Source organism: Protobothrops mucrosquamatus, unplaced genomic scaffold (assembly GCF_001527695.2).
Source record: "Protobothrops mucrosquamatus isolate PMUCROS unplaced genomic scaffold, P.Mucros_1.0 scaffold151, whole genome shotgun sequence".
NCBI classification, from domain to species: domain Eukaryota; kingdom Metazoa; phylum Chordata; class Lepidosauria; order Squamata; family Viperidae; genus Protobothrops; species Protobothrops mucrosquamatus.
This window is the reverse complement of record NW_015386516.1, coordinates 359,789-380,398: the sequence shown is the minus strand read 5'-3', so window position 1 is coordinate 380,398 and position 20,610 is coordinate 359,789. Positions and strand designations below refer to the sequence as shown.

The window sequence follows — 20,610 nt, the reverse complement described above, 5'->3', positions numbered from 1 at the left end:
GCATTTCTTTCAGGTCTTTGAGTTTCCAAATTATTCTGCAGGACACTTGTACCAAGCATTAGACACAGTCTGCCCAGTTTGCGTTGTAACTGGTCTTGCTATTCTGCTGCCCACATCCAAGCTGTAGTAGTTATCTGAAAGGGAATGGAGAGGGAGAACAGGGCTGTTAGATCACACCTCACAAGTATTAACAGTTGAAAAACAATGGATAATATGTATCCTCAGTTCAAGGGGAACATTTCTTTCCATGCAATTTCAGTTGTTTGGAAAGAGGCAATGAGACAGCCCCCCACCCCCGCTTCACAGCTTACAGAAGAAACCTTGGTACTTCATAGATTCCTCCAGTGGACAGATAGCATTGAGCAACTCAAGCAATTGGAAGATGAGTGGACTAAGGTACATTTGCCTCATTTATGTTCTCACGTTGGGAAAAATGGGGTTGAATTTTCAGTCAGAAAGAAACCCTAGAAAATTCAGTCAAATCAAATCAGGGACTAAGGTTTTCTTTCAGTACCAGTCTGTTTAGGTACTACAGGCTTCCTTCAAAAAAAAGTCAGGGAAAGAAACCCCATCTATGAAACAGCCCAGTGATGTTATAAGCATGCGAGACATTTTAAAGAGTAAAAGAGGATGGAAGAAACCTCTAGACCATCTTAAACTTTTAGAAAATGCAAACTCTTCCTACCTCACTGTGAATACCTCTTGTTCTCTACCCAGAAAGGACAAATGCTAGCCAACTATGGTCCTGCTAGCATTTATTTATCTATTATCTATTGAGATAAATGGTTCTATTGAGAGCAAAGTATCCAAATTCAGTTGCAGCATGATTCATGGGATTAGATTTAGTATCCTGTGTAATCCAGGCTATCTGATTTTACATCTCACACAAAGTCATGTTTTTCTTTCAAATTTGCCTTGCACATTTTGTCTAATTCCTAATTTAAAACTCCTGTTTTAAAATATCAGTTGCAGCAGCAAAAAAAAGAATGTTTTACACTACACAACACTTGCTACTATAAGACACAGTTGCTATCAAAAAGTGAACAATAACATTGTTTTGTTATTTTTAATGGTGTAAATGATATAAAGGCATATTTCTCAAAAAATCACTACTATCACTACTATCAAGATAGTAGTTCTAAGCTAAATAAATAAATAGAGATGATTTTTTATTTATTTAATATTTCTGAACAGGTGGCGACATTGTTCTTAGATGGCCAAGCAAGGTCAGATTAGTACTACAACAAGAGAGTTACTCTGAATTTTAGGGTTGTATACACTAGGAAACCAGGATCCATGAACACCAGCTGGTAGTCAAATGCCATGATCCAAAATCCTTAATTTCTATCCCATACCGACACCAAACAGCACCAGTTCAATTGGAGCAAAAATCATCAGCCACGCTACCACCCATCATGCTTGTGAGTTCATCAAAGCCTGGCATTCCATCAACAGATACTTGACCTATAACCAGCCTACAAACCCCTCAAAATCCAAATCAACCGCACAGCTAACCAGAGAGAGCACTGACCCTCAACTATCCCACACAAGTCCCCCAACCAACTCTTGACCTCCCAATGAGCCTCACCTGATGTTAACCTCCCCAACACAAGACCAATTACAAGACCCCCACTTGACACACCCACACCTAACTCATCACACTTGACCCATCATAAGACCTACTGACCGCACTAAGCCCTTATAAACAGAAGAACACTGACATCCCCTAAACTCCACTGAAGATGTTACCTAGCCTGGTAATGAAACATTCAGAAACCAACCCACAAGCTCAGAGAACGAACCTTCACCCTTATCCCATACCCGAGCTACAGATATCCGCCATTATTGCAATTCCTTAAAAATTTTCTGGACGAAGGTAATGGCAACCCTCTTCCATAACTGTCAAGAAAATTCCATGGATGTGGTTTTCGGGAGTCAAGTCAGACTTGAGGACCTTTACTGAGTTTCTTGATAAGCTTTGAGTGTAGTACCTGGCAGGCTATGAAAGAATGTAGTTCCATTCCACCCAAAGAAATCCGTTATCAAGTGTATGTTATATATATGTACAATAAAATGGACTAAAAATGGCTACTCAGCAGTTATTTCATATTTGAAATTCATATTCATGTGAACCGCATATGTTTCTCTGTTTTCAAAGCTATATTTTTGTCCAGCCCTTCAAACTATTTTAAGAATAGACTAGAAGTGTGGTATGTGGCTATTCTGAAACTGAGAATCTCAAGAGGAATACAAAAGCCTCAAATAGCTGGCAGCATCTGAAGTGATTGTCATACAACCACAACATACCTTTTGCGAAGGCATAGTAATCGTATCCATCCACCGTCTCCTCATTAGGAACAGAGATAACAGAATTAAATTCTTTCGGAAATCCTCTCCAATATGATGTAATTTTAACCTCTGGCTGCAGTATTCCTGCAAATACAAAACAATATCTTGAGATTAGGAAGATGATATAAAACCATTCAGAAGATGTCTTAATGCAGTGGTTCTCAACCTTTTTAATGCCGCGACCCCCAACTGGTCGTAAGTCGAGGACTAAACCGGACGTAAGTCGAGGACTACCCAACCAGTCGTAAGTAGAGGACTAACCGGTCGTAAGTAGAGGACTAAACTGGTCGTAAGTAGAGGACTACCCAACCGGTCGTAAGTCGAGGACTTTCCCTGCCCGGGAGCGCCGTGCATGCATGGTTCCGCCCCCTGCGCTGGCCGAGGCGTAGCTGGCAAGCGGTAGAGATGGAGCAGGCCGACCACCAGCTGGCCCAGCCCAAGGGAGGTAAGGCACCCGCCGGAAAAGGGGGGAAAATGGTGGACAGCCTTGCTTGGTGACCCCCGTGAAATGGTCGATCGATCCCAAATGGGGTCACGACCCATAGGTTGAGAACCGCTGTCTTAATGGCACACAAGCTCTGGGACAAAGTGTTTAAAGAGCAAGATATCATCAACCTCCATAGGGTTAGGCTGCTTCATACGGAGCTCATTTTTCGATCTGTAGCATTGCACAACCCAATTGAACCGTAGCCTCCAAACAAGTCAAAACAAGGACCATGCCTGTCGAATGATGGGTGATCCGAATGGTTGGGTAGTGCCTTATTCGGACGCTTCGGAAGATCTGACGAGATTGTACTGCACGTCCAAAGCGCCTCTGCCTCAGAACCAAAGTCTTTGGTTTATAAACCGGATAATTCACAGTTACAACTTTCTTCTTACACTTCTTTGGTTTTTGCTTGTAGGTATATTGTTGAACATTGCCACCTAGAGTAGAAAAGTAATACAGTGAAACCTAGTTTTTAAGGAACTAGTGTAACAACTGATTACATTTCACAAATGACATAGATTGCAGGATTATTTTTTTTTAAATGCAAATTTAAGTGCCTCATCCTAATTACTTAGCATTCAGTGGATTTGTACATTACTGAGTTCGGGGAAGTGTCTGGATGGAAATTTGGCTTGTTGCAGCCAAACTGCTAAATGAACGAGATGGTCCATTAAATCAAACAGGAGTAAAATATCCTTAAATTACTTTGATTTCAAGAACAACTATGATAGGGGGACCATATTAATTGTTTATATGCAATAAAATGAATGCAGATGCAGTTAGGCAACAATTAAAATAATATTTTTGATAGAGGAAGAAGCTTAACAGTATTAAACAATAACCAGACTTAAAAATACATGTTTAAATTGTTAGATATAGCCATTTAAAAACTTTTGATCAGTGAGAATAAAGTAGCAGCACAATTTTTTTAGTTTAAGGGTTTTTTAAAAAAAATGCTATGGATGTTATTTTAACATGTTCCCACATTCATGAAATGTCTAATACTTAGTTGAAACTGACAGCTACTATGTAACATCCCATTGCTTCCCTTTGAAAGGACTACTTTCCTGCTGATTTAATTAAGTCACTTATTTGACTTAAGCATCAAAGACTGTCGTTTTTGTGCTGAATGACAGTTGTACCAGCAAGAGAAAAGCCTGCAATGCAATATATTTCAAAGAAATCAGCTTCATTAGTTAGGTTTTAACCACACCTTCCCCACTAAGTCCTGCTGTATTGCCCCATTGTGGTCCAGGGGTGTTCCTAGGAGAAAGCAAATGTCAAGTGTTATATATTCCCAGCAGGAATATATGTGAAGGTCATCCCACTTCACCGCTAGAATCCCACTGTGCAGCCACCTTTATTGGGCAGAAGCCATACAAGAAAATACTGGAGGCAAATGATCACTTTAGCAACAATGGCAAAAACATCAATTCAGATACACAAGAAAAGAACAGCAGTAAACCACTCCTGTATTTTTACCAAGACAACCCACATAGGTAGAGAATATAAAAGGATTTACCACTTTCTTTAATGCACCTGATAGACACGGGAAAACAACAGACCTACCTTCTTTGAAAAAATGCACAGATTCTGGCCTGCTTCTGTACGGAGCCACAGAAAGAGCTCCCATAATTTTCCCATTCAGTCCTCGAAATCCTTTTACAATCAGCTTAGGATAGCCAGCATCCATTATATCATTGGTGAAGCGCCAGTATTGGGGCCCCTGAAAAATATAATGTTAGCTGAAGTTACATCAATATTTAAGGCAAACGTTGCATTAGACTCTGATGCAACTTGTAATTTGTTCATGAAGAAATGGAACATGGGGCTTGAAAGATCTTTTTTTCTACAGAGAAAAACACGGGAGGAAAATGTAAAAGTCCACTGGAGGCGTGTAGCCAATGAATTTAAATAAATAAACTATTGATAAAAATCTAAGGGGTCTTTAAAATACGTATTCATGATTTACTTATTGCTTTTATTAGCCTTATTAGTTATTGTTTTTATTAGCCTTATTACCACTTTACATGACTGAATGCTAGATTAAAAGCACAATTGCAATCCTATACAAATCAATTTAAAGTAGAATTGACTTGTAGAAGTTTGCATCTAGAATTCTGTTCGGAACCAACCAAATCCCCCAGAGAGTACAAGCCATCACTAAGAATATCCTCCCACTATGTGTTGATGGTTGATTGAAAAACACAGTGAAGTATATAACATGGAAGAAACAGCAATCAAGTTTTGCTTCTAATACAGGAAGTTATAGCCGTTACTAACCAATTTTGGAGTTATGGTAATTGCAGAGTCAAGTGCTTTTACCAGTAGCTCCAGGCTTCCATATCACTCCAGAGAAATCAGAAATAAGGGAGCTTATTTCTGGTTTCTCTAATCTACAGTAAATGCAACTCCCAATGAATGCAGTAGAAATGCAAGTGAAAGTCTTGCAACATTGGCAGAGAAGAGTAACAGAAATCAGAGTGCTGAGTAGCTATGGAAAGTCTAAGATTGCATCTGGCAGTTACAGGCTAATTGACTTCTTAGAATAGAATAGAGCTGGAAGGGACCTTGGAGGTCTTCTAGTTCAGCCCCTGCTCAAGCAGGAGGACCTATACCATCTCAGACAAGTGACTATCTAGCCTCTTCTTAAAAATCTCCAATGATGGAGTGCCCACGATTTCTGGAGGCAAGCTGTTCCACTGGTTAATTGTCCTCACTGTCAGGAAGTTTCTCCTTAATTCCAGGTTGCTTCTCTCTTTGATCAGGACAAAGCAGGCAAGAAACAATGGTTGGAAACTGATCAAAGAGAGAAGCTACAGATCCATCTGGTGGTGATATTGTCTACTCTATTTCATCTTTTTCTAGCTTACCAAGGAGTAGGTTGTGGTCTACTTTATCAAATGCCTTACTGAAATCTAAGTATACTACATCCACAGCATTAAACTGGTCTACTAGTTTAGTCCCTTTATCAAAGAATGAAATAAGATTGGTTTGGCATGATCTGTTTTTAACAAACCCATGCTGGCTACTAGTTATAACTTTGTTTGCTTCTAGTTGTTCGCAGATCTGTTTTTTTATTATCGTTTCTAGGATCTTCCCAGGTATTGAGGTTAAACTGATTGGTCTGTAGTTTCCTAGGTCCATTTTTTCCCCTTTCTTGAAGATGGGAACCATATCAGCCCTTTTCCAATCCTCAGGTACTTCCCTGGTACTCCAGGATTTATGAAAGATGTAGTGCAATGGTTCTGAGATAACATCTGCCAGCTCTTTCAGAACTCTGGGATGTAATCTGTCGGGTCCTGGTAATTTGTATTCATCAAGGTTGGATAGGTGTTCTCATACCATTTTCTTGCTTATTTTAATTTTTGTTTCTAGTTTGTCTTTTGCAGTAGTTTTTTGGTATGTTGGGCTATAGTTTCTTTTTGTGTGAAGACTGATGCAAAGTATGAGTTAAGCAGCTCTACTTTCTCCCTGTTGCCTGTTATTTCATTGCCATCTTCTCTCTTTAGTGGACCTACAGTTTCCTTGACTTTTTTCTTATTAATATGTTGGAAGAAACTTTTTTTTATTATCCTTGATTTCTGTTGCAAGTCTTTGTTCATTCTGAGCCATTGCTTTCCTGACTTCATCTTTGCATGTTCTGGCTGTCTGCTGATAATCAGCCTTAGTTATGTGCCTCTCTTTCCATTTTTTGTATTTGTCCTTTTTGTCCTCTAGTTTGTCAGAGAGATCTTTGCACAGCCATATTGGTTTCTTCTTGAATTTCTTGTTTTTCTTTTTCAGTGGTATTGTGCTGATATGGGCTTTTATGATCGCATTTTTCAGAGTTTCCCATGCTTCTTGGGTTGTTTTCCCCTTTAGGGGAAAGATCCATGGGATCTTTCCTAGTTTTTCTCTGAGTTTGTTAAAGTCAGCTCTTTTGAAGTTTAAGACACTGGTTGGGTTGTTTTCTATTGGTAGTGTTTGCATTATATTAAATTCCAGTATGACATGGTCACTTTCTCCCAAGGTTCCGGCAACTTCAACTCCCTATATCACTTCTTCTCTATTAGTAAGAATTAAGTCCAGTATAGCTTTACGTCTCGTTCCCTCCTCCACCTTCAATATCTTCCCACCATACTTTTTTATTTGTGCCTTTGAGTCAGTATTGACTCCTGGAGACTGCCTGACCTAGTCCCTGCAGTTTTCTTGGCAAAGTAGGGGGGAGGGATGTGTTTTGGAATTGCTTTGCAATCCTTCCTAGGACTGAGAGGGAGTGACTGGTCCAAAATCACCTGGTTGGATTTATATCTAAAGTGGGACTAGAACTCAACGTCTCCCTAATTCTAGCCTAATGCCTTAACCACTACAACAAACTCACCCAATTATTCACCCTATACTAAATTTAGTTTGTTGAAGTTTCTACAACTAACATTCTTCAACTTGTTGCTCTTCAGGTGGAACTATGAATCCAAGGATTCCCAGCCATTTCTCCTACTTCTTCAGAGATAGTTCCCCAGGAAGAAGGACTGAAAACATATATTTTAACAGTGAATTTGAAGTAAGCATAGAGAAACAGAGCATCCCATTTATTAGAATTGTTGAAAATAACCGAAACTGCAGCCCAGAAATTCATGAGAAAAAAAAACTGTTGCAGTTATTTTCACACACACACACACACACACACACACACACACACAGAGAGAGAGAGAGAGAGAGAGAGAGAGAGAGAGAGAGAGAGAGAGAGAGAGAGAGAGAGAGAGAGAGAGAGAGAGAGATGGCAACAGTATCTTACGTTACATGGAAGGAATTAGCTTGATTTTTTTTTAAAGTGTAATATTTTCTATAAACAAGTACATGTTAACCTGAGCCACCTGTGTTTCTGCTATGCTAAGTTTATTTATGACACTTTGGGAGCAGAACAGTTTTAAGGCAAATTGACCTTCAAAATTCCTGGCAGTACATCTTAGGAACATAATGAAAGAGGGGACAATTCAGGATCCCAGGTTAAGACAGTACATCAAAGATACACAATTTGTGGGCCTGGGGTTGTCTATTCCCCTGCACATATAGGGCCCGAGCCTCTCCAAAAGTTATCATCAAATTCACAATGTTTAATAGGACAATTAGGTTTTAATTTAGTTTTAATTTTAATTAGATGCAAAAGATACAAAGTGAAATTTTTTTTGTCTTGGTCCCAATTACTTCTTGGAGTGCAGTCCCCATATGACCTTAAACAGTCAATTGTATTTCTTGCCTGAAAGTTAATGAACTTGAATGTAATGATTTAATTTCATTATGAAATGAAAGCTACATAAATTGAACACATTGATACCCTACTTTCCCTTCAAGGAGCTGAACTGACATACACTGTCTTTTCCTATACATATACCCCATATTTTCTCCCACCCTTATAACACAACCTGAATACAGCACAGGAGTGTGGGGTGTGGAGTGTGGGATGGAGTCTTTTCATTCAATATATTAGTACAATTATGTTATTCATTTGTCAAAGTTGCCTGCACATTGAATTAATAGATAACTACAGTGTTTGGACTATGCATTAGCAACCACTGTTTAGACTAGCATATGCTAAGAACTTAGTCTGTGTGCGTATGTGTGTGTGGTTGTGATTGGCCAAATATTATTCACTGATCTTTGCATTAGGGTGGAAATTTGAACTTCTGTATCCCAAGTCTGTGTCTCGAGATCTTTACAAATAAGCATATTAGTTCTTTAATTTTGTTCCATCAAACCTGTCATTAAATATAACTGGATTGAACCTCTCTAAGCAAAGCTGTTTCAATGCACAGCACTCAGAGTTGCTTGGAGTGGAAAAATTGGGGAGTTACATCACTGTGACATCCTTTTGGTTGCTCTCCAGAATTTTGGCAAATATATCCTGTCTTGAACATCACAGCAAAACATTTGGGACTCATCCAGTTCCTTCTAAAGAGGCTCTTCATTATATCTTGATTTAACAAATGCAGGTTTCAGGGATCGTAACTATTTTAAAATTCTTGTTGAGGACTAGGAAATATTTAACATGAAGCAGGGTGTTTTGGAGTTTCCTATCTTTTTCCTATTCTTCACACTGTTTCTTTATTGGCTCTCAAGCAAAATCATTTTATCAGGTGCCTAAACTCCAATAGTTTTCTCCCTTTAAGTTTTGCCATTCTGGCTAAGAGCTGAAAAAGCATGAGAAAGTATGCCATTTAATATTTTTAAATATAATTAACAAGTTAATCTTTTTAAAACTCTTTTGATTGATTAAAGGGGTCCACTGTTCCTTATTACTTAAACATCGCTTTAAACACAAGCCTTTTAAATCTACAGAGAAAAGATACCATTTTACAACAAGAATGAGAGAAAAGGTATTTCATTTTAAAATGTGGCAGGCTCTAAGAGATATAGGGATGTTTTAGAACTAAAGACAGATTTCATGGAACTCAAATCAAACTCTGTAGAAGTATATGAAGATATTTTTATGGGTTTCTTGGTATAGGAATATTTTATTCTGTAATGTTATTCATTTGCTTATATCTTACTCGTTTTTATCTTGTGGACATACAGTAGGGCTATAAACCACTCAATTACAGTTTACTATGTATTCCTAATCTTCCTCACCTCATGTTTTGCTTAAAATAGAAAGGTCCCTTTGTAAAATAATGATGTCAATCTACTGCAAAGTTACTTCACAAAAATGTCTATATTTAGGGGCAGGTCTCACTTTCTACAGCAGAGTACACTGCCAAAGAGATCCGTATAGAATTGCACCAAACCATATATGCATTTATTGTTAAAACTTTACTTAACTAAGGACTCTTAAGAGTAGCTTACATGGCAAGTGGTTGAAAACCTCTCCATTGCTAGTAATGATGACTGGCACTTTATCAAGAAAACTCATTTAAAATTCTCCTGTCAAACGTGATCATATGTTGTTTCTCAGGACAGGCAATTTTTTTTGCTTTCTGCACAGAACCTGATCGTGTTAGTTCATGCTTACAACCAGACCATTGACTTCTCCAGCAAAGCCAATTCTTTTGATGTTTTCAAAAGAAAACCTGGTAGCTTGTAACAAGTTGCATATGATTGTATAAATGAAGTGCAGGAGAGTTACCTGATCATCATCTGTTGATCAACAATATCTTGTTTTCTGTTGTTTCACATAGCATTTCAGATTTTTTTTTAATTATACTGTACAGCCTCTCCATTTCTTAACTCCTATGGTACCAAGACTCATGTTGTGGAAAAGAAATATGACTCACCTTGAAAAAGAAAGTTTTGCCATCACAGTTACATCTGGAGAACACTGTGTCAATGGGGGAAGGGATATGCCATCCCTCAGAAATTTTACGAGGTTGAGGGGAGGGTGAGCTTGTTCCATTTAGCAGCCAGTAATAATGATCTGCAAAACCAAGTAAATGCCAGTGTTATGGAAAAAGAAACAATATATTAATACTCAACCATGAACCTCTTAGCAACAAGGCAGATTTCACAGTAACTAGAAATTTATGGCAGCTGAAATGTTAGCTGGCCCATAGTGGCCTGGGCAACTAGTTTGTAGGATTCTATGCAAACCTCACCCCACCCCCCAGCCTCCACTTGTTATAACTATGTTATTATTCCTACAATCTCCAAACACTACAGGAAAGGCTGAGTTTGGGTAGTTTATGAGGGCTGTAAATCTTTTCTACCAAAGTTCATGGTTTGTTTCTAAGCTGTCCAAATGATCTTGCTCCAATTCTGGGGTGCACATTCTGAATGTGGCAGTGCACGTTAGTAGTGCAAATTTCATTTCAAGAACCATTATGTGAATATATCTTCTGATGAAGACAGAGAAGGTCTTGAGCAGAACTCCCAACCCTGACTTCACCCTGAAATGTTTATAACAAAATGCATATTTTATTATGTAACGTTTTGTCCAAAACTTAAGCTCTGCCACGTATTAACTTACCTCTGAATACCGCTAGTGATCCATTTTGTAGAGGGACAATCCCATCTATAGGCTTCTTATTACACAAGTTCATCTCGTCTGGTACATCTAATAAATAATTAACTTTTTTAGTTTTAAAATCCAGGTTTTATACAATAAACACTGTAAATCATATTGAGAAGAACATAATGCATAATTTGAGAGTTTATGATAATAGATTTGATTGAAAATGAACCCCCAAGCTTTCCATCACACAGAGAGACAGACAGTCACACACACACACATACAGAGAGAGAGAGATACACTGCAATGTTTCCTAAAACTAAAATGCAGTACTTTGAATTAAGGCATAATGCATTGGGTTAATATATTATTTTTACCTGAAATAGTTGTGATCTTTCACAAAATTTCCAGGGAAAAGATCTTATGATATACGGTACTCTGTTTTGGGAACATATAACTCATATGATTACCAATGTGCTTAATTCAGATAGGTTATGTAATTTAAAAGGGCACTACTTGGTAAATTATTTTCTATAACATTTCAACTTTTTATATTTAGAAAAATATAGCTGATTCTTGTATCATTCATTCTGTATCAACTGTGGAAATTCATTGGGAAACTGGGTGTGAATAGTGAAGTTCCATTTACATTTGTCAAATATTTCCACTGCACTCTTCCTAATTTGAGAATAAATTAGAAATGGCCAAATGCTGAAGAAATATGACATTCTGGTAAAATATTAGCCTTCCAGTCAGGACCTACGACACCCACCTGGCTTTCATGCATAAGGGAAGTATAGTATTCACAATATCCTCGATTCTAAGCTAGTACCTTAACTACTACATCAAACTGGCTCTCCAAATGTATGAGCACCTAGTTTATCATTATTAAATGCTTTTTCTAGTCAAAAGGTTGGCCATTTACCAGCTTGTTGGTCTTGGACTTACAATTTCCTGCTGATTTCCCCACAGATTTTTCCCTTGCCAGCTTCCCACAAGGAAACTCAGTGGAGAAGCCAGCAGGAAGTCAGAAGAAGCTCCTATTGCTTTTTTTTTTTTTTTGCCCATCCATGGTCATTATGTTTCTCTGTTTAGGTAAGAATATATCTTTGAAAGGATGACTGAATGTGTCACAGGCTACCAATATGCAGCTAAAGACCTTATTAAGCCACTCATTAAATATATATTGCATTTAAAAAAATAAGTTTGTTCACCAAGGTTAGGTCATAACAATAGATTGGTCAAATTAACAGTCACATTGATCATTAAAAAACTGATGGGGGGAGCACACTCCAAAGTGTGAATGGGGCATGAAAATACCAAACAAACAGGAATAATATAGCCCAAGTCCAGAATGTTTAGATGTTTAACTATAGTGCTTTAAAAAAGAGCACTTCCACCAAATTTTCCATGATCTCTTTTGGAGCATAACAGTATTTTCCAAATATGATCCTCTTCAAATCTTCATTTCCATCCTGTCCAATCATGGAAGGCTACCTGTTAATGGTAATTATAATATAGTGTCTGAGGCCTGAGGCTTACAGTATATCTCGATTCAGTCATGAAATTTTAGGATAATATTTAGGTAATTGCTATTTTTTTCAGCTTACCCCACCATAAAATGCAGGTGGGGGAACAATGTTGAACTTCAAAGAAAGAAGGCAAAGTACAATACAAACAATGACATAAATTGCCTCATCAAATTATGTAACAATCCTCACAGAACATCTTTCCAAACTGCAAAGAAACAATTATCCAACAGTAAGAATCCAAAAATACAGTTTAAAAATTCAAAAATAAAGCAGGGGCATAAAGAAAAAAAACTACCTAGAAACACACAAGATTTAAAGAAAAAAAACTTATTTTTAAGGCTATAAGGTTATTGGTGCTCCTGAGATCATTCTCATTCACGGTCTGCAACACATCTCTTCTTCCAACCTCCCTAAATACAGTAACAACCCAATGTTCCATCAACTATGTTGGGCCTACACACAAATCCCCACTCACACATACATCTCAGTGTCTTTCAGAAATATAACTATAACAATGTTGAAACTTATTACACATTATTGCAATCATATAGGGCTCCAATATAGTAGATAAAAAGAAAACTGAACGTACCGTTATACAATAGAGGTACATCTGGCTGAACATATGCTGTAGTTTTATGGATAATCATCTCTGGAGATCTAGTTGTGGAAATGGTAGCATCTCTTGGACTGGAGTAAGAGGTGACTTGCCTTTTTGTTGTAGGTATAACAGTGGTGGACCAAGTAGAGGAATATGTTGCAATTTTGTTTGTTGTAGAAGATAGGGTGCTGGAAGTTGTACTCACTTGTGTTATTGTATTCTTGTTAGCTGGGTTTTCCTTTGTGGTTCCTTTATCTGAAACAAGATTAATTTTTTTATTAGTTATTACATCTGGATGTTCAGGTTTATCTATTTGAGGGGAGGCTGTAGTTTCAATAGTTAATGTCCGAGTAATTTTGGTAATGATATCTGCCTTTCTCTTTTTATCATTATCATTTGGGCTAGGTAAACTAAGATTTGGTTCTGTTGTGATACTTTTTGTGCCTGTGGTGTTGCTGTCTGGCCTGTCATCCCTCTCAAAATTAGCAGAATTACTCAAAGGTTTAGATTCTGTTGTGGCACCAAGAGTTGTCTGTATGTCAATTGGTGCTTTTATTATCTTGGCAACTGTTGCAGTTATTTTCAGTCCATTGATACCAACGTTATTGGGAGTAGGTGACTTTCCTGATAGGTCAGTATCTTTTCTTATAATATCCATGTTTATTGTAGTTTCTTCTGGTCTGTTATTTTTAACATTAACTTCAGGAATGGATGGGTCACTTCTTTGGTTCATTGGCACTGCTTTTATGACTGCAGTAGTTCCAGTTGGGAAGACGTTTCTGCTATTAGGACTGGTTGTACCCATTGGATTAGTCTCTGCAACTCTTGCCTTTGTAACTGCATTAAGCTTGTCATTGTTTCTTACATCTGGATTAGTCACTGTAATTGTTGTACCTGTAACATCAGTAACCTTATCCAGCTTGTCATGTCTGATCATATCATCTGGATTGATTGTATCACCTGGATCAGTGTGTGTAACTGCTGTTTCTATCACTGCAGTAGTCTTGTCTAGATTGTCACCATTATCAACTTTATCACGAGCAGTTTTATTCTCCAGATTAGTAATAATTGTTGTGCCAGCAAAAGGCAAAGTCTTAAGTGGCTTGACATCTGTAATGATATCATCTGGATTGGATGTACCATCTCGATCAGGCAGTGCAAAGGTTGTAACTGTGACTGCAGTAGTATTGTTAGTATTGACACTTTTGTCAACACTATCAGGATTGGTTGAGTCATCCAAATTAGATGGTGAAATTGTTGTTCCGATCATTGCAGTAGTCCTGTCTGAATCAACACTTTTATCAATTCTATCAGGATTGGTTGGGCCATCTGAGTTTGTTGATATCATTATTGTCTCTGTGACTGGAGAGCCTGTTTCTGGAATGTCACTTTTACCAATTCCATCAAGCTTGGTTGAGTCTTCTGCATTCATTGGTGTACTTATCTCTGCGAATGGAGTTCTTTGTTCTGGATTCTGACTTATATATATTGCATCTGGATTAGTTTTGTATTTCAGATTAGATGGTGTAAATGTTGCTTTTGTAACTGCAGAGGTTTTGTCTGTATTATCACTTTTATAAATTCCATCAGGACCAGTCGTATAATCTGAATTCATTGGTGTCCTTGTGGTCTTGATGGCAAAAACATTTGTTTTGACATTTGGAATAGTGGGTATAATTATTGATTCAGTCATGGCAAAAGGTCTTTCTGGATTGTCCCTTTTATGGCTGGACTCATCTTGACCAGACTTTGTGATTGCTGTTTCTGTTACTGCAGTATGCCTGTCTGAATTGTCACTTTTATCAATTCCATCAATGCTGGTTGTGTCATCTGAATTTATTAGTGTCCTTGCTGTCTCTGTGACAGGGGTGCTTGTTTCTAGATTGTCACTTTTATTATTGGTCTCATCTTGACCACTCTGTGTGACTATTGCTTTTGTCATTGCAGTTGTTGTGTCTGGAATATCAGTGTTCTCAATTCCATCAATACTGGCAGTGTCATCTGAATTTGTTGAAGTCACTGTTGGCTCTGTGATATGAGTGCTTGTTTCTGGATTGTCTCTTTTATGACTTGTCTCATCTAGAACAGTCTGTGCAGTCGCAGCAAAGGTTCTGTCTGGATTGTCACTTTTATCGGTGGCAACAGGACCAGTTGTGTCATCTGAATTTGTTGGTGCCCTTGCTGTCTCAGTGACAGAAATGCTTGTTTCTGGATTGTCACTTTTATTATTGGTCTCATCTTGACCACTCTGTGTGACTGTTGCTTTTGTCATTGCAGTTGTTGTGTCTGGAATATCAGTGTTCTCAATTCCATCAGTACTGGCTGTGTCATCTGAATTTGTTGAAGCCATTGTTGCCTCTGTGATAGGAGTGCTTGTTTCTGGATTGTCTCTTTTGGGACTTGTCTCATCTAGAACAGTCTGTGCAGTCGCAGCAGAGGTTCTGTCTGGATTGTCACTTTTATCAGTGGCAACAGGACCAGTTGTGTCATCTGAATTTGTTGGTGCCCTTGCTGTCTCAGTGACAGAAATGCTTGTTTCTGGATTGTCACTTTTATTATTGGTCTCATCTTGGCCACTCTTTGTGACTGTTGCTTTTGTCATTGCAGGTGTTGTGTCTGGAATATCAGTGTTCTCAATTCCATCAGTACTGGCTGTGTCGTCTGAATTTGTTGAAGCCATTGTTGCCTCTGTGATAGGAGTGCTTGTTTCTGGATTGTCTTGTTTGTTACTTGTCTCATCTAGAACACTCTGTGCAGTTGCTATTTCTGTCGCAGTAAAGGTTCTGTCTGGATTGTCACTTTTATTGGTGGCAACAGGACCAGTTGTGTCATCTGACTTTGTTGGTGCCCTTGCTGTCTCAGTGAAAGAAATGCTTGTTTCTGGATTGTCACTTTTATTATTGGTCTCATCTTGACCACTCTGTGTGACTGTTGCTTTTGTCATTGCAGCTGTTGTGTCTGGAATATCAGTTTTCTCAATTCCATCAGTACTGGCTGTGTCATCTAAATTTGTTGCAGTCATTGTTGGCTCTGTGATAGGAGTGCTTGTTTTTGGATTGTCTCTTTTATGACTTGTATTATCTAGAACAGTCTGTGCAGTTGCTATTTCTGTCGCAGCAGAGGTTCTGTCTGGATTGTCACTTTTATCAGTGGCAACAGGACCAGTTGTGTCATCTGAATTTGTTGGTGCCCTTGTTGTCTCAGTGACAGAAATGCTTGTTTCTGGATTGTCACTTTTATTATTGGTCTCATCTTGACCACTCTGTGTGACTGTTGCTTTTGTCATTACAGTTGTTGTGTTTGGAATATCAGTTTTCTCAATTCCATCAGTACTGGCTGTGTCATCTGAATTTGTTGAAGTCATTGTTGCCTCTGTGATAGGAGTGCTTGTTTTTGTATTGTCTCTTTTATGACTTGTCTCATCTAGAACAGTCTGTGCAGTTGCTATTTCTGTCGCAGCAGAGGTTCTATCTGGATGGTCACTTTTATCAGTGGCAACAGGACCAGTTGTGTCATCTGAATTTGTTGGTGTCCTTGCTGTCCCTGTGATGGAAATGCTTGTTTTTGGATTGCCTGTTTGGTGACTGGTCTCACCTTCACCAGATGTTGTGATTGAAGTCACTGTAATTGCAGAGGTTCTGTCTGGATTGTCACTTTTATCACTGACATCAGGAGCAGTTGTATATCCTGAATTTGTTGGTGTCCTTTCTGTCTCTGTGACAGAAGCACTTGTTTCTAGATTGTCATTTTTTTGACTGGTGTTGGCTGCTTCTGTCACTGCTGAAGTTCTCTCTGGATTTTCACTTTTATCAATTATATCAGGACTTGTGTATTCTGAATTTGTTGGTGACATTGTTGCCTCTGTGACAGCTGTGCTTGTTTCTAGATTGTCAGTTTTGTGACTGGTCTCAACTTGACCAGTCTTTGTAACTGCTGTTTCTGTCACTGCAGAGGTTTTTTCTGGATTGTCACTTTTAGCAACTGCATCAGGACTAGTTGTGTATTCTGAACTTGCACGTGTCCTTTCTGTCTCTATGACAGAAACACTTGTTTCTAGATTGTCATGTTTTTGACTGGTGTTTTCTTGACCAGTCTGTGTATTGGCTGCTTCTGTCACTGCTGAAGTTCTCTCTGGATTTTCACTTTTATCAATTGTATCAGGACTTGTGTTTTCTGAATTTATTGGTGACATTGTTGCCTCTGTGACAGCTGTGCCTGTTACTAGATTGCCACTTTTTTGACTGATCTCATCTTCACCAGTCTGTGTAACTGCTGTTTCTGTCACTGCAGAGGTTTTTTCTGGATTGTCACTTTTAGTAACTGCATCAGGACCAGTTGTGTATTCTGAACTTGTAGGTGTCTTTGTTTTCTCTATGACAGAAACACTTGTTTCTAGATTGTCGCTTTTATGACTGGTGTTGTCTTGACCAATCTGTGTATTGTCTGCTTCTGTCACTGCTGAAGTTCTCTCTGGATTTTCACTTTTATCAATTATATCAGGACTTGTGTATTCTGAGTTTGTTGGTGACATTGTTGCCTCTGTGACAGCTGTGCTTGTTTCTAGATTGTCAGTTTTGTGACTGGTCTCAACTTGACCAGACTTTGTGATTGTTGGTCTTGTCATTGCAGTAGTATGATCTGGATTGTCACTTTTATCAACTCCATTGGGACTGGTTCCGTCATTCACAGTAGTTGGGATAACTGTTGTTTCTGTCACTGCCGACATTCTGTCTGGATTGTTCCTTTTCTCAATTCCATCAGGACCAATTGTGTAGCTTGATTTTGTTGGTATTCTTCCGGTCCCTGTGACAGGATTGTTTGTTTCTCGATTGTCATTTTTATTAGTTGTCTCAACTGGAGCAGTCTGTGTAATTGAAGCCTTTGTCACTGCACTAGTTCTGTGTGAATTGTCACTTTTATCAACTGCATCAGGACTGGTTATGATATCTGAATGTGTTAGTAACATTGTTATCTCTGTGACAGATGTGCTTGTTTCTTGATTTTCAGTTTTATGACTCGTCTCATCTTGAGCAGTCTGTGTAATTGCTGTTTCTCTCACTGCTGAAGTTCTTTCTGGATTGTCATTTTTATCAACTGCATCAGGACTAATTCTTTCATTTGGAGTAGACGGTGTAATTGCTGTTTCTGTCATTGGCAGATTTGTGTCTGGATTATCTGTTTTATGAATTCTCTCAGGATTGGTTGTGATATCTGAATTTATTGGTGACATTGTTGCCTCTGTAACAGACATGCTTGTATCTGGATTGTCCCTTTTATGACTGGACTCATCTTGTTCAGTCTGTGTAATTGCTGTTTCTGCCACCGTAGAGGTTCTATCTGGAATGTCACTTTTATCAACTGCATCAGGACTGGTTATGACATCTGAATGTGTTAGTGCCATTGTTCTCTCTGTGACAGACACACCTGTTTCTTGATTGTCAGTTTTATGACTGGTCTCATCTTGAATAGTCTGTATAATGGCTGTTTCTGTCACTGCTGAAGTTGTGTCTGGAATGTCACTTTTATGAATTCCATCAGGGCTGGTTGTGTCATGTGAATTTGTTGGTGACATTGTTGCCTCTGTGACAGACGTGCTTCTTTCTGGATTGTCACTTTTATGAGTGGTCTCATCTTGACCAGACTTTGTGATTGTGGCTTTTGTCAATGCAGAGGTTCTGTCTGGATTATCACTTTCATCAAGCCCATTGGGGCTGGATCTGTCATTCAGAGTGGTTGGGATGACTGTTGTTTCTGTCACTGCTGACATTCTGTCTGGATTGTTCCTTTTATCAATTCCATCAGGACTGGTTGTATATTCTGAATTTGTTGGTGACATTGTTGCCTCTGTGATAGACGTGCTCATTTCTAGATTGTCACTCTTATGACTGGTCTCATCTTGACCAGTCTGTGTAATAGCTGTTTCTGTCACTGCTGAAGTTATCTCTAGATTGTCACTTTTATCAATTATACCAGGGCTACTTGTGTAATCTGAATTTGTTGGTGTCCTTGCTGTCTCTGTGTCAGAAGTGCTTGTTTCTGGATTGTCAGTTGTATGATTGGTCTCATCAGAGTTTGTGGTTGTTGCTCCAGTCACTGTACTAGTTTGGTTCAGATTGTTACTTTTATCAACTGCATTAGAACTGGTTCTGTCAACAGTAATTGGGATAACTGTTGTTTCTGTCACTGCAGAAGTTTTGTCTGGATTATCACTTTTATCTACTCCATCAGGACTGGTTGTGTATTCTGTATTTGTTGGTGTTCTTCCTGTCTCTGTGACAGGAATGCTTGCTTCTGGATTGTTACTTTTATTACTTGTCTCAACTGGACCAGTCTGTGTAATTGAGGCCTCTCTCACTGCAGTAGTTCTGTGTGAATTGTCACTTTTATCAACTACATAAGGTCTGGTTGTCTCATGTGAATTAGTTGATGACATTGTTGCCTCTGAGACAGACATGCTTTTAACTGGATTGTCCCTTTTATGACTGGACTCATCCTGTCCAGTTTGTGTAATTGCTGTTTCTGTCAATGCAGAAGTTCTGGCTGGATTGTCACTTTTATCAACTGCATCAAGACTAGTTCTTTCATTTGGAGTAGTTGGCATAATTGCTGTTTCTGTCAATGCAGAGGGACTGGTTCTGTCATTCANAAATGCTTGTTTCTGGATTGTCACTTTTATTATTGGTCTCATCTTGGCCACTCTGTGTGACTGTTGCTTTTGTCATTGCAGGTGTTGTGTCTGGAATATCAGTGTTTTCAATTCCATCAGTAGTGGCTGTGTCATCTGAATTTGTTGAAGCCATTGTTGCCTCTGTGATAGGAGTGCTTGTTTCTGGATTGTCTCTTTTGGGACTTGTCTCATCTAGAACAGTCTGTGCAGTCGCAGCAGAGGGTCTGTCTGGATTGTCACTTTTATCAGTGGCAACAGGACCAGTTGTGTCATCTGAATTTGTTGGTGCCCTTGCTGTCTCAGTGACAGAAATGCTTGTTTCTGGATTGTCACTTTTATTATTGGTCTCATCTTGGCCACTCTGTGTGACTGTTGCTTTTGTCATTGCAGTTGTTGTGTCTGGAATATCAGTGTTCTCAATTCCATCAGTACTGGCTGTGTCATCTGAATTTGTTGAAGCCATTGTTGGCTCTGTGATAGGAGTGCTTGTTTCTGGATTGTCTCTTTTGGGACTTGTCTCATCTAGAACAGTCTGTGCAGTCGCAGCAGAGGGTCTGTCTGGATTGTCACTTTTATCAGTGGCAACAGGACCAGTTGTGTCATCTGACTTTTTTGGTGCCCTTGCTGTCTCAGTGACAGAAATGCTTGTTTCTGGATTGTCACTTTTATTATTGGTCTCATCTTGGCCACTCTGTGTGACTGTTGCTTTTGTCATTGCAGGTGTTGTGTCTGGAATATCAGTGTTCTCAATTCCATCAGTAGTGGCTGTGTCATCTGAATTTGTTGAAGCCATTGTTGCCTCTGTGATAGGAGTGCTTGTTTCTGGATTGTCTCTTTTGGGACTTGTCTCATCTAGAACAGTCTGTGCAGTCGCAGCAGAGGGTCTGTCTGGATTGTCACTTTTATCAGTGGCAACAGGACCATTTGTGTCATCTGAATTTGTTGGTGCCCTTGCTGTCTCAGTGACAGAAATGCTTGTTTCTGGATTGTCACTTTTATTATTGGTCTCATCTTGGCCACTCTGTGTGACTGTTGCTTTTGTCATTGCAGGTGTTG

General features: G+C 38.8%; 1 protein-coding gene across 1 annotated transcript; it reads right to left on the bottom strand.

The window, feature by feature from the left end:
• Positions 1-30: 30 nt before the first annotated feature.
• On the bottom strand, positions 31-19,488 carry PRG4 (proteoglycan 4). The gene is made up of 7 exons (XM_029283608.1): positions 12,879-19,488; positions 10,776-10,862; positions 10,087-10,226; positions 4,406-4,562; positions 3,070-3,273; positions 2,308-2,433; positions 31-134 (listed from the first exon to the last, which is right to left on the bottom strand). The coding sequence occupies exons 1-7, from the start codon at positions 19,486-19,488 to the stop codon at positions 31-33; spliced, it is 7,428 nt and encodes a 2,475-aa protein (XP_029139441.1).
• Positions 19,489-20,610: the final 1,122 nt, after the last annotated feature.